The sequence below is a fragment of the Trachypithecus francoisi genome, unplaced genomic scaffold, assembly GCF_009764315.1.
Source record: "Trachypithecus francoisi isolate TF-2019V2 unplaced genomic scaffold, Tfra_2.0 Lachesis_group8, whole genome shotgun sequence".
In the NCBI taxonomy this organism is placed as follows: Eukaryota; Metazoa; Chordata; class Mammalia; order Primates; family Cercopithecidae; genus Trachypithecus; species Trachypithecus francoisi.
The window spans coordinates 402969-416660 of record NW_022681473.1 but is presented as its reverse complement, the minus strand read 5'-3'; the positions used below and the strand labels follow the sequence as shown (position 1 = coordinate 416660).

The 13692-nt window shown below is 55.0% G+C and overlaps 1 protein-coding gene across 4 annotated transcripts in view; it reads right to left on the bottom strand.

The window, feature by feature from the left end:
• PHRF1 (PHD and ring finger domains 1) overlaps nucleotides 1-13692 on the bottom strand; it is a 40672-nt gene that overhangs the window by 13079 nt on the left and 13901 nt on the right. For all 4 annotated transcript variants that reach the window (XM_033203961.1, XM_033203965.1, XM_033203962.1 and 1 more), the window contains exons 4-9: nucleotides 12908-13113; nucleotides 8437-8520; nucleotides 7053-7171; nucleotides 3045-3142; nucleotides 2547-2722; nucleotides 1410-1539 (exon numbers count right to left, since the gene is read on the bottom strand). In XM_033203961.1, the coding sequence (XP_033059852.1) occupies nucleotides 1410-1539; nucleotides 2547-2722; nucleotides 3045-3142; nucleotides 7053-7171; nucleotides 8437-8520; nucleotides 12908-13113 (813 nt within the window). The remainder of the gene's footprint in view (nucleotides 1-1409; nucleotides 1540-2546; nucleotides 2723-3044; nucleotides 3143-7052; nucleotides 7172-8436; nucleotides 8521-12907; nucleotides 13114-13692) is intronic.

The window sequence follows — 13692 nt, the reverse complement described above, 5'->3', positions numbered from 1 at the left end:
ATCTGCTGAGAGACTAACACAAACGAGCTCGCTGCACATCTGCTGAGAGACTAACACAAACCAGCTCGCTGCACATCTGCTGACAGACTAACACAAACGAGCTCGCTGAACTCTGCTGAGAGACTAACACAAACGAGCTTGCTGCACATCTGCTGAGAGACTAACACAAACCAGCTCGCTGCACATCTGCTGAGAGACTAACACAAACCAGCTCGCTGAACTCTGCTGAGAGACTAACACAAACGAGCTCGCTGCACATCTGCTGAGAGACTAACACAAACGAGCTCGCTGCACATCTGCTGAGAGACTAACACAAACCAGCTCGCTGCACATCTGCTGAGAGACTAACACAAACGAGCTCGCTGAACTCTGCTGAGAGACTAACACAAACGAGCTCGCTGCACATCTGCTGAGACTAACACAAACGAGCTCGCTGCACATCTGCTGAGAGACTAACACAAACGAGCTCGCTGCACATCTGCTGAGAGACTAACACAAACCAGCTCGCTGCACATCTGCTGAGAGACTAACACAAACGAGCTCGCTGAACTCTGCTGAGAGACTAACACAAACGAGCTTGCTGCACATCTGCTGAGAGACTAACACAAACCAGCTCGCTGCATCTGCTGAGAGACTAACACAAATAAGCTCGCTGAACTCTGCTGAGAGACTAACACAAACGAGCTCGCTGCACATCTGCTGAGAGACTAACACAAACCAGCTCGCTGCACATCTGCTGAGAGACTAACACAAACCAGCTCGCTGCACATCTGCAGTGACATAAAGATTAAAAAATGTTTCACCGCAAAAACACCCAGCATTTCAGTCCAAATTCATCTTCCCGGGGTGTTTGACAAGGTGCGGTCGACGGCTCTCCGCAGGAGCTGCCCGTTAGTTTTAAGGGAGAATTAGTCACCTCACAGTGGACTTCTGAGAACCAAGTAATTAAAGTTAACCAGCACTGGGACAAAATTACCAAAACTCACAGAAAAGGACTGAAAAACCTTAACAGGGCAGAAGCAAGACAAGACGTGAAATCACTCATCTCAACTCGGCCCCCACAGAAAAGTCCAGGCCCAGATGGCTTCAGAGCGTATTCAGACAAATGTTTACAGCAAAAATAACAAGACTGCTTCCACAAACCTCAGGAAGCAATCCTTCCAGAAAGCAGAGGGGACAATTCGGGAAGGCCGGCACCATCCTGGTACAACACCAGAGGCAGTGCGGTCACAGATCTGCACGTCAGACCTACACCTCCCAGCCGTGTAGTGTTTCCAGCTGAGAAGATTAAGTTGCAGAAAGAAGAAACGGAAATGCCCACAGCCCTGGCCCTGAGGGAAGCAGTGAGTGGACCTTGGGCGTGGGTCCCAGCACGTGGCTGGCGGGAGAGTCCATCCCGCAAGACTTACTTGTCTTCCTCTTCCGTCGGGCAGGAGCGCGCGATGTCAGGGGGCGCTGATAGACGGCGGTGCTCAGGCCAGTAGCCACAGCCTCGATGGCTTCGTCCAGCAGGGAAGACCCAAGGGGTCCTGGTGTGTGCTATAGGCAAAGGGGCGGTGCCATCAGGTGCCCTTGGGGCCTCAGCAGGGCCAGCGCAGACCCCAAATGGAGCCCAGAGCACAGCCTGCAATGGCAGCCAAAGAAGCAGGACAGCCTCCCCACCCGCCACCCACAGCAGCCACGGCCCAGCCTTCCTCTCCCTTGCCAGAGGTTGCCCAGCACTCCCACAGGGGCAAGGCCAGGACAGCCCAGGACAGCTCTGGGAGGCAAGCTCAGGGCCAGAACGGAGGGCGAGGACAGGCAGACACCAAGGACAGTGGAGTTCTTGGTGGAGGAGGAAGGGCACAGGGCGGAGCTCAGAGCAGAGCCCATGGCAAGCCCTGAGAGCTGGGCTCCTGCACAGGTGTGGGGGCGGTATGCAGCAGGGATGAGGGAAAGGGCAGGCAGGTGGGGGACAGACAGCATCCCAGTGGCACAGGGGAGAGCACCAGTCACTGTGGTGGGGGCGGCGCAGGTGCTGGGCAGGGCACTGGAGAGGGACAGCCCCCGCCCCACCCAGCCTTCTCAGTCCACTCCAAATTCAGCGTTAGGCTTGCCAAGGGCACACACCAGATGCCCACAGCCCAGACCCTCCTGCTTGTCCAATGCCCAGGGAAAGGCTGCTGTGAGGACGGAGGCCGCAGGGAGCACCTGAAACCGAGCACCAGGTCTAGCGCAAGAGGAAGGCGCTCACAGGTGCCTGGAGGGAGTGGTGCTGGCATGTGGCCTGGGGAACAAGGGGGTTTCCTGGAGCCCCCATCCCCAGGGCCAGGCTCCATTTGCCCCTCAGCACCTGGCTCCAGCTGCTCAGAGAGGCAGCCCCACCTTTGGCCGCTGGGCTCACCCCGGGGTGCACTCACCTGCTCCCCTTAGCAGGCGGAGGAACATAAGCCACTGGGGCCAGGCATACCCCACAGTGCCAACGACGCCTCTCCCAGCCACCCGGCCCCTGAGACCACTCTGGGCAGCTGGGGCTCTGGGACGGGCGTCGGGGCTGGGCCACCCACCTGGGCCCTCCTGGCCGTGGAGATCCGGTTCCGGTTCACAGTTGCTCTCACTCTCTCACTCTGCCGCGTCCTGGCTATCACCCGGGTCCTACCTGCCCGAGGCCGAAGCCTGCTGGTGGTGGGCACCACATCAGCCAAGAGCAGGGAGACCTCCTCCTCACTCACGGGACCCGCATCTGGGAAGAACCACCAGGGCTGATGTGCCACACTCAGGCCACACGCCTTCCCCAGCGGCTCCCCCCAAGGCTGCTGGCCACGCAGCAGCCCTGGCTTAGGCTGACCCGTGCACAGGACACAGGGCTGCTCATGGAGCCTGGTGCTTCTACCACTGAGGACCGGAACCCCCCCAACCAATGGACACCACACACAGCCCTGAGAAGACAAGCCCGAGACAGCCTGAGATGTCTTCCCCACGCTGCAGCCGACCCTAACCCCGGGGCCGCAGAGCGGACGGTGAGAAGGCCCATGCGCGCCTTGAGATGGGAGCAGCGTCCTCACCAGCGGCAAGGACAACGCCAGGGGCAGCACATTCCGGGCAGAACCACTCGTCCACCGGCACCTCCTGGAGAGGGGGGTCTAGGCATTCCATGTGGTACCTACAGGAGAGAGCAGGGCCAGAGCAGCGCGTCCGGGTGCTGCTCACAGCTTTCCCAAACCTCCTCCAGTGAGGGGACCACACAGCAGGCCTCCAACGGCACCCAAGTCCACGACGCATTCTGTTAGGGGCTGACCTGCGTCCCCCAACAATTCCTAAGAAGCCCTAACCCCCAATGTGACAGCAGGTGGAGATGGAACCTCTAAGGGGGTAATTCAGGCTGAACAAGGCTGCAGGATTGGTGTCCTTAGAGGAGGGAAGGCCAGGGGAGAACACAGTGGGGAGGCGGCCGTCTGTGAGAAGGAAGAAGGGCCTCCCCAGGAACCAGGCCTGCTGTTATCTCAGAGGTCCAGCTTCCAAAGCCAAGAAAAGGAAGACCTGTGGTTTACGCTGCCCAGCCTGTGGTATCCTGACGGCAGCTGAGCTGACCACGACGCCCGCCCAGAGGCCGACAGTGGCTCAGGTGAGCTCCTGCGGTCAGTGCTGCCTACGGGGGCCCCTCCCAGGGAGGCCTGCCCCACCCACCCGCACTGGGTGAGTGTTTCAAACATCGCGCCTCACACCAAGCCAGTGAAGAAGGCAAAGGTTTCTTTGCTGAAAGGAAACTATATTTTAATTGTTTCTATCAAGCCTTCCAGGAAAGTAATTTGGGAAGTGCTGCCACTGGTGTGAGGTGTCTGTGCCCCTCCAAGCAGCCGAGGCTCGGGAGTCTGCGCCAAGACCCTTGAAACTTCACCCCAAAGACCCCAGACGGCCCTGAGTAAGGCAAAAACAATCAAGGCAAGGGAGTCAAGCTGATGGTGACCCTGAAAATTGAGCCTGAATTCAACTGACCTTAACTACCACTTACTAACCACAGTGCTGAACTGTCCTAGGATCTAAGATACCAGTTAAACAAAAGTAAACCCATTCCCCCAAGAATCCTGTACCTAGGAGAAGGTGTCCGCTATGTGACCCTCGCTAGGGCCTCACACAAGAAAGACAGGAGACAGGTATGCAGGAAGAGAAGCAGACTCCCCCACGCACGACACGCCCTGCCAGGCCAGCACAGAGGGGCGGCAGGTCGGGGGGGCTACAAAGAGCCCTAACTAGGTCCCCTCCTAACATCTGCTCTTACACAAGTTCTCTGCGGGCAAAGGCAAGAACTAAGCAGTACCTTCTTTCAAAGAATTCCAAAGTCTGAAAAGACGGAGTCTTGCTCTGTCACCCAGGCTGGAGTGCAGTGGCCGGATCTCAGCTCACTGCAAGCTCCGCCTCCCGGGTTTACACCATTCTCCTGCCTCAGCCTCCCGAGTAGCTGGGACTACAGGCGCCCGCCACCTCGCCCGGCTAGTTTTTTTTGGCATTTTTTAGTAGAGACGGGGTTTCACCGTGTTAGCCAGGATGGTCTCGATCTCCTGACTTCGTGATCCGCCCGTCTCAGCCTCCCAAAGTGCTGGGATTACAGGCTTCAGCCACCGCGCCCGGCCTTAATTAAGTTTTAAACTTCCCCAAGAGCCTTGCTAGAAGGTACTACAACTAGGTTGGGCATAGTGGCTCATGCCTTTAATCTCAGCACCTTGGGAGGCCGAGGTGGGCGGATCACTGGAGCCCAGGAGTTCAAGACCAGCCTGGCCAACATGGCAAAACCCTGTCTCTACTAAAAATACAAAAATTAGCCAGATGTGGTGGCACATGCCTGTAATCCCAGCTACTGAGGAGGCTGAGGCAGGAGAGCTACTTGAAGCTTGAACCAAGGCTGCAGTGACTCACTGCAGAGGTTGCAGTGAGCCGAGATGGCGCCCCTGTACTCCAGCCTGGGTGACAGACCAAGACTCTGCCTCGAAAAAAATAAATAAGTAAAATAAAAGCTAACATGAAAACTAGGCTTTGTGCCTGAAAACTGACAGCCTCATCTGGCCAACCAGTTGCCCTCTGGCCGCTAGAAGGTTCACGGCCCCGGCCTGAGATGAGGGCCTTGCCTGGGATGGTGCTTATGGCAGCCAGGACCAGGTCTCTCCTATGACACCATGGCCTCTCGAGCCGTGTCCAGTGATTCCAGACCAGCCCAGGCCCCTCCTTCACATGCCCAGAGTGGCCACAGCCACAGGTAAAGAGGACCAGTGTTACACATAGGCAGGGAGCGCTAAGCCACTCCTCCACCTTTTTTTTTTTCTTTTTAAGCATTCTGTGCTTGACCAGGCATGGTGGCTCACACCTGTAATCCCAGTACTTTGGGAGACCGAGGCGGGTGGATTACATGAGGTCAGGAGTTCAAGACCAGCCTGACCAACATGGAGAAACCCCGTCTCTACTAAAAATACAAAATTAGCCAGGCATGGTGGCGCATGCCTATAATCCCAGCTACTCGGGAGGCTGAGGCAGGAGAATCACTTGAACCCAGGAGGCGGAGGTTGCGGTGAGCCAAGATCACGCCATTGCACTCCAGCCTGGGCAAAAAGAGCGAAACTCCGTCTCAAACAAAAAACAAAACAAACAAAAAAAAGCATTCTGTGTATATTCAAGGTGTAACTCAGTCATCAACAGCCAATAAGCACTGTGCCCAGGGCTGCAGTGACCAGGCTCCTAGGATACTCAAGGCAGCAGCTCTGCCCTTCAGACTTGCGGCACCAGCTCAGCACACGCCAGGACAGTTGGCAGCAGACGCTCCCAGGAACTCCAAGGAGGTGAAGACCATCAGGGGAGAGCACTCAGGAAACTGTCACAAAACGTGAATTTAGGCGCAGACTCGTAAGAAAGGAGGGAAGGCAAGATGTTTGCGAATGTGAGCAGGGCATGGCCGTCTCCTGGCTGCTGAGAGCAGAGGGCAGGACCAAGCAGGGGCTGGGACCTGGAGGGGCCGGTGGAGCGTACTGCAAGGCCCCTACACTCCCACAGGCCACAAGGAGGGTGAACTGACGATGAGACAAACATGGTGGTGACCTGTAGGACCCTCGACGAGGCCCCTGCAGTGTCTGCGAAAGGACAGCCAGCGATTCCTGCACCAACAGCAGCGTGAGTGGAGCAGAGGCCTGTGTGGCTAAGAATGAGGTGACAGGTGGGGGCACAAGCAGCTGTGGTCAAGGGCGAGTCAAAGCTGGGATGACCAGGACCACCCACCACAGAGCAAAGGCCTTCACCAGGAGCCCGTCCTCTGTGTGGCTCCAGCCATGGCACGTCCAGGCCTCCTGGCTCTGGCTGTTCCATAGTCCAAACCCTGACCCAGCTACTTTCTGCTGAAGAGAAGGCTCCAGATCGAGCAGCCTCACTGGTTCTTTCAAAAAGGGAAAGATTTCCAGAATCCTCTCGCCATAATTTCATCACAGCAGAAAAATTATTCAAATCAACAGGGAGAGCCCCTCGCAGGAGGCTAATGGGGAAGGAGGCGCCTGCCTATAGCCAACGAGACAAAGCAGGGATGTGGAGACGAGTGTCACAGGCTCCAGGGAAGCCAGGGCCATGCAGGGCCAGAGCAGGCGCTCAGCTGTGCCAGGGAGAGCAGCAGGTGCAGCGTAACTGGGGGAGGAGGAGCAGGGTGAAAGGTGAGGGACCAAGGCAGCCAGGATGATGGACGCAGGCAGAGCCACTCCCCCACACAGAAAGGCCGGGACCAGGACACGTCCCACCCTCTGGCTGGCCAGCCCCACAGCCTCCTGTCTGGCTGTTTTCTTTTTTGTCTTGATGTATTACCTGAATTTCTGTGAGCAGCCTCAGAATGTTTTTTGGGGAAAGATAGAGGTGTAAATGGGTGTAATAGGAAGGCCTGCAGGTACCCATGGTTCGCGGGACTGAACCGCGCTGCTGAGGGTGGTGAGCTCAGTTCCAGGTGCTGGGACTCAGACTTCACAGAGGGATGAGGTTCTGCGTCCCTCCTGCCCCTGGCCCACCTCGCACGCAGCAGGGCACGTGTGCCAGTCCCAAGCGTCCCTTACCCCGCATCGCAGCCATCACAGAGCAAGAGCCTGTCCTCGCGGTCGCTCCTGCCGCACACCTCACAGAAGGTGGGGTCCTCCTCCTCTTCCTCACTCGCTTTGGTGTTCTCCACTGGGATCTAGGACAAAACAAGCGATCACACACCACACGGGACCCAGACTCCCTATGGTCAATTCCCATCACGATACACAGTTAATCCAGAATCGACTGATCGGCTTCAGATTCCTAAGTGGGCTCCACAGGCCCAGAGGGTCTCCCTCGACATGCACACAAGAATTTTTATGTTTTCTACCATCTCAGGGGGGTGATCTACGAGGAAAATATTCAACAGAAAGCAAAGTATGATGCATGGAAAGGAGCGGGTAAGCCCCGTGGCCCCTAAGTGAAGTCATCAAGCAGGGCAAGGCGGCAGGTGCCGGACTGCCACGTAAGAGCAAGGTCTGCCTCTAAAAAGAAAAAGAAAAAGAAAGCAAGGAAGCAAGGTGTAGTGGTGGCTCAGGCCTGTCACCCCAGCACCTCGGGAGGCCGAGACGGGCGGATCATGGGGTCAGGAGATCGAGACCATCCTGGTTAACATGTGAAAGCCCGTCTCTACTAAAAAAAAGAAAAAAAAAAATTTACAAAAAATTAGCTGGGCGTGGTGGTGGCGGCACCTGTAGTCCCAGCTACTCGGGAGGCTGAGGCAGGAGAATGGCGTGCACCTGCAGTGAGCCAAGATTGTGCCACTGCACTCTAGCCTGGGCGACAGGGCAAGATTCAGTCTCCAAAAAAAAAAAAAAAAAGCTGGGCGCAGTGGCTCACGCCTGTAATCCCAGCACTTTGGGAGGCTGAGGCAGGAGGACGGCTTGAGCCTGGGAGTTCGAGACCCACCTAGACAATACAGTGAGACCTCGTCTCCACTTCAATAACAACAAAAAAAAGCCAGGTGTGGTGGCAAACGCCTGTGGACCCAGCTACTCAGGAGGCTGAGGCAGGAGAGGATGGCTTACGCCCAGGAGGCTGAGGCTGTAATAAGCTGTGATTGTGCCACTGCGCCCCAGCCTGGGTGAAACAGCAAGACGGTGTCTCAAAAATAAAATAAAGAGCTCTGAGCAGACGGGCCAGAGAGCCGCTCCCTGATGTGATGGGTACAGGGCTGGGGTCCAAGGAGGAGCTGGCAACATCTCTGCCTCTCACCCCCAACCCGGACCACAAACCCCCAGACAGGGCACAACTCAAGCTCCAGGTTTCCTGCTCATGGCCACAGGGGCACTTGAGTGGACTGCTATGAAGCATTTAACCAACACTCATTTCAGGAGAGCAAGCCCACTTTGGAAGGCACTCTGTCCCACAGGGCAGGGATATAAGCACGCCTGGGGTCTCCACAGCAGCATCCACACTCACCTTCCTTAAGATTTTACCACCAAATTGAGCTCGAATACAAATGCACTTAAAGAGAGTTCGATCAACTGGACAGGAATTGGCATTCTGTGAGAAATAAAAACGGGATGAGAATCTTATAAATCACTTTCACTTAGAGGTCAAAAATTTCTTTTACACTGAAAATCAAGTATCTGCTAAGTGCCTCCGTGTGCCAGGCCCTCCACTAAGCTGCTGGCAACATGGCAGTGAAGGGAGCACAACGAGCCTTGCCTCCCTGCAGAGCTGCCAGCCCTGGCGGTGGGGGAAGAGCAGCTCCATGAACGCGAAGCATCTGGTGACAATAACGGGAGGACGGGGAGGCAGGGGGGCGGCATCGTGCACAGGTCTCTCTGCAGTGAGCCCTGTTCAAATCTTCTGCCAACTTTTCCAAAAGATTGTTGGACATTCACTAGTAAATTTTTAGAATTTATTTTTATAGGCCGGGAGCAGGGGCTCAGGCCTGTAATCCCAGCACTTTGGGAGGCTGAGGCAGGTGGATCACCTGAGGTCGGGAATTCGAGACCAGCCTCACCAATACGGAGAAATGTCGTCTCTACTAAAAATACAAAATTAGCCAGGCGTGGTGGTGCGTGCCGGTAACCCCAGCTACTCAGGAGGCTGAGTCAGGAGAATCGCTTGAACCCTGCAGATGGAGGTTGCAGTGAGCCAAGATGGCGCCATTGCACTCCAGCCTGGGCAACAAGAGCCAAACTCCATCTCAAAAAAAACTTCTTTTTATAGTGTGGATAACAGTCAGGTATGTGTGGCAAAAATTTTTTTGCCTTTATTAATAGTATTCTGACCCACATAAGATCTTTAAGTTAGTTTTATACCATACACAAGAAAACACTGATTTTAACTGAATAATTCAATGGGCCCTGACAAATGTACGTCCTGCAGAGTCCCCACCCTGGTCTTTGGGCCCTTCCCTCTCCCACCTGGCTGTTTCTTCCTGTTGCCTCACGTGTGGTTAGGTGCGTCTTCCTTGGGGTTTCTCAGGATTGGAGTCACAGCAGGGACTCCTGCTCACGGCACTCTGCCCTCCCTAGCACTGAAGAGACGCCACCACACAAACGGCCCGTGTCCATCCCCCATGGTGCACATCGACGGACGTGTCTTTGTGTGGGTGCACTTCTGTTTCTCAGGTAAAAACCCACGAATACGTGTGCCTTTGAGGTTGTACGTGTGATATCCCCCCTCTGGAGTCCGGGGTGCCATCCTCCCCACCAGCTCAAGGGGCGTGCAGCAGCACCTCCCATGGTGGGACTGGGGTTCCCAGAAGAGGCCTGCTGCAGAGCCCTGCACACTCACTGCCCGTGTGCAGACATTCTCTCAGGCTAAGCCCCGCACGCTCAGAGCCTGTTTGCAGACATTCTCTCAGATTGTTTAGGAAATCCTTCCCTTTTCTTATCACAGAGCTGCCCATGCTTTCCTTTCAAAGTTTCAGCTTCGCTTTCTAATTCCAAATCTTGAATCCATCCAGCATCGTGTGTGTGTTGTGAGCAGCCCCCAGGCTGATCAGTCCCACAGGCACCGCCTGTCTCCCCGAATATGTCCAGGTCTCTTTCAGGGCCCCTGCAAAACCCCTAGGACTGGTTTCCATTCCTGCACTGATTCCAGGTCAATCACTGTAGTTTTATAAATCATAATATCCAGTAGGCAATTTCTCCCCCTTTCAAAGCTATCTTGGCAATTCCTGGTGCCTTCCTGTCCTTGTGTGTTGATTTCACAACACATCAAGCGCTCTGAACTCCTGCTGCGACGGACGGAATCAGCATCCCCGCCCGCCCTCTCTACGGAGTAAGCCATCTTGAAAGGGAAGGAGCTGGCCGGGCGCGGTGGCTCATGTCTGTAATCCCAGCACTTTGGGAGGCCGAGGCGGGTGAATCGTAAGGTTAGGAGATCGAGGCCATCCTGGCTAACACGGTGAAACCCCATCTCTACTAAAAATACAAAAAATTAGCCGGGCGCGGTGGCGGGCGCCTGTAGTCCAGCTACTCAGGAGGCTGAGGCAGGAGAATGGCGTGAACCTGGGAGGCGGAGCTTTCAGTGAGCTGAGATCCGGCCACTGCACTCCAGCCTGGGCGACAGAGCGAGACTCCGTCTCAAACAAAAAAAAAAAAAGAAAGGGAAGGGGCCTTGCTTCCTTCAATCACAGCTGTGTTGGAAAAGCTCTTTAAACGTCTTACACGTCTCTTTATGACTTATTTCTAAATACAACGTTTAATCTTTATTATCCAGCAATCTTTCTAAGCAGCATTCTAACAGTTTATTTGTAAGATTTCTTTTTTTTTTGAGACAGAGTCTCCCTCTGTTGCCAGGCTGGAGTGCAGTGGTGCAATCTCAGCTCACTGCAACCTCCACCTCTCAGGTTCAAGCGATTCTCCTGCCTCAGCCTCTCCAGTAGCTGGGATTACAGGCTTGTGGTACCACGCCCAGCTAATTTTTGTATTTTTAGTAGAGATGGGGTTTCACCATGCTGGCCAGGATGGTCTCAATCTCTTGACCTCATGATCCACCCACCTCGGGCCCCCAAAGTGCTGGGATTACAGGCATGAGCCACTGTGCCCGGACTCATCTGTAAGATTTGTATACTGATAAACTTATTTGTAAATGCCCTCCCTCTCCTGTCCAATACTTATCTAATAAATGCCAGACAGAAAATACACAGCAAACACTGTATCTTGTTCCTCAATTTAAATGAAAGCTTCACTTGCCAAAAGAAACATCTACAAAAAAATAAACAAAAAAAAGTGGCCGGGTGCAGTGGCTCACATCTGTAATCTCAACACTTTGGGAGGCTAAAGTGGGCGGATCACCTGAGGTCGGGAGTTCAAGACCAGCCTGACCAACATGGTGAAACCCTGTCTCTACTAAAAATACAAAATTACCCTGGTGTGGTAGCAGGTGCTTGTAGTCCCCGCTACTCGGAAGGCTGAGGCAGGAGAATCGCTTGAACCCGGAAGGCGGAGGCTGCAGTGAGCCGAGATCGCACCATTGCACTCTAGCCTAGGCAACAAAAGCGAACCCCCCCTCAAAAAAAAGAAAAATCTGAGCCTAAATCTACCGTGGGCTGTGGACCCACCACAACAGAACAGGACTAGGAAGTACTAGAGCCAGACGTTGGGTGATATCACAGCCTGCCCCCACCAACAGCATTAGCAATGTCTGGGTCCTGCTTCAAACTAAGCATACAGGCAGTTTCAGCTACTCAGGGAGACAGAGCAGGAAGACCCAGCCATTAGGAATCCTGGGTGAGGTCCTGGTTCTGAGGAGAGTCGGGGCAGCACAGCTGCCGGTGCAGCTGCAGGGAGCGGAGGAGTCGAGAGGTGGCAGTGTCACAGCTGAGCCCTGAGCACAGAGGACTGCGCATGAGTCGGGGACTCATCAGTCATCCTCGGACTGTAAGCTCTACTTTTTTGACATTTTTCACAATCAAGTATTCAGAAAGGGCAGGGGGAGCTGATTGCTTCTAAAGGTTCATTTTGAAATATAAAATACACTGCATGTTTACGGTAAACGCTCTTCACCTGTTTTAAGGACAGTCCCTTTCAGTGCCGGTTATTGCCGGGCGCGGTGGCTCACGCCTGTAATCCTAGCTCTCAGGGAGGCAGAGGCGGGAGGATAGCTTGAGCCCAGGAGTTCGAGACCTGCCTGGGTAATACAGTGAGACCCCGTTCTCCACAAAAAGGAAAAAAAAAAAAAAAAAGTCAATGCCGGTTATTGTGACTGAGTGCTGTATCCTACTGGTGTTTTCTTTTTTTTTCTTTCTTTTTTTTTTTTTTGAGACGGAGTCTTGCTCTGTCGCCCGGGCTGGAGTGCAGTGGCCGGATCTCAGCTCACTGCAAGCTCCGCCTCCCGGGTTTACGCCATTCTCCTGCCTCAGCCTCCTGAATAGCTGGGACTACTGGCGCCCGCCACCTCGCCCGGCTAGTTTTTTGTATTTTTAGTAGAGATGGGGTTTCACCATGCTGGCCAGGATGGTCTCAATCTCTTGACCTCATGATCCACCCACCTCGGGCCCCCAAAGTGCTGGGATTACAGGCTTGAGCCACCGCGCCCGGCTACTACAGGTGTTTTCTGTATCAACTGAGAGAACCACATGTCAAGGCAGCAAACCGCCCAAGTACCACAGTACACCTGCCTCTGGCTTGCAGGCCGAGATGGCCCCTAAGTCATCCAGGGTTTCTGCAGCTGGTCCCGAGAGGTCCACAGCCGTCCTCTCTCCTGCCACTGACCAATACACCACAAACGCCTCACATGAGCTCACCCACACCCCCAGGAGCCATGGTGCTCACAAAGCAAAGGCCAAGCCAGACTCAATCCTGTGGCTCCAGGGTCAGCCGCAGAGCAGAGAGCTACAACCTTGCAAGAGGCTGACCAAAGGCTGGGTCACCTATAAACAGGGAGGCTATCCTGAAGGGAGGAAGAACCTAACCAGAGGTGAACTCACCTTGGACCATTCGACAATGCAGTCCAGGCAGAAGTAATGGGCACAGTTCTCTGGCGTCCCCACAGCCTGGTCTCTGAATGTGTTGAGACAGATCGGGCAGCTCTCCGCATCATCATCAGAATTAAAAGAACCGGTAGCTTCCAGTTTCCCCTGAGTACCTGCTACCTCCAGTAACGTCTCCCCATCATCTTCAGAATCCTCGGAACCTGGAGAGAGAGGAAATGTTCCAACTGGTGCAAGCAGGCCTGGCAGTGTGAACTGTGGCACTGGAGGCAAGCAGGCCGGGGCTGCACTCCGGACACCAGGTCTGTGACGCAGAGCCCGCCTCCCCGTGGGCTCACATCGGCCCGGGCTGCACTCCGGACACCAGGTCTGCGACGCAGAGCCCGCATCCCTGTGGGCTCACATCGGCCCGGGCTGCACTCCAGACAACAGGTCTGCCTGCGATGCAGAGCCCGCCTCCCTGTGGGCTCACATCTTGCCACTTAACTCCACGTCCACGCTCAGCACATCCACAACCCCAGGAGCCCTTCCCCGCACCTAACCTGAAGGCTCGGGCGCCCTGCACCGAGGCGTGGGAAGTTGAGCGTCCTGAGTGCCAGACCAGCTCCTCTTAAGCTGAGCCTGGGGCTGAGGCAGACCTCGAGAGGCACGGCAACCCTGGGGCCCAGCACAGGTCCCAGAGATCATCAGGTTCGTTTTGGAGCCTCCAAGCGAGCCCCTCAGTGCAACAGCCCCCTGACAGCAGCCCCCGTTTCCAACGCCCCCTTCTCAAAGCCTGAGGA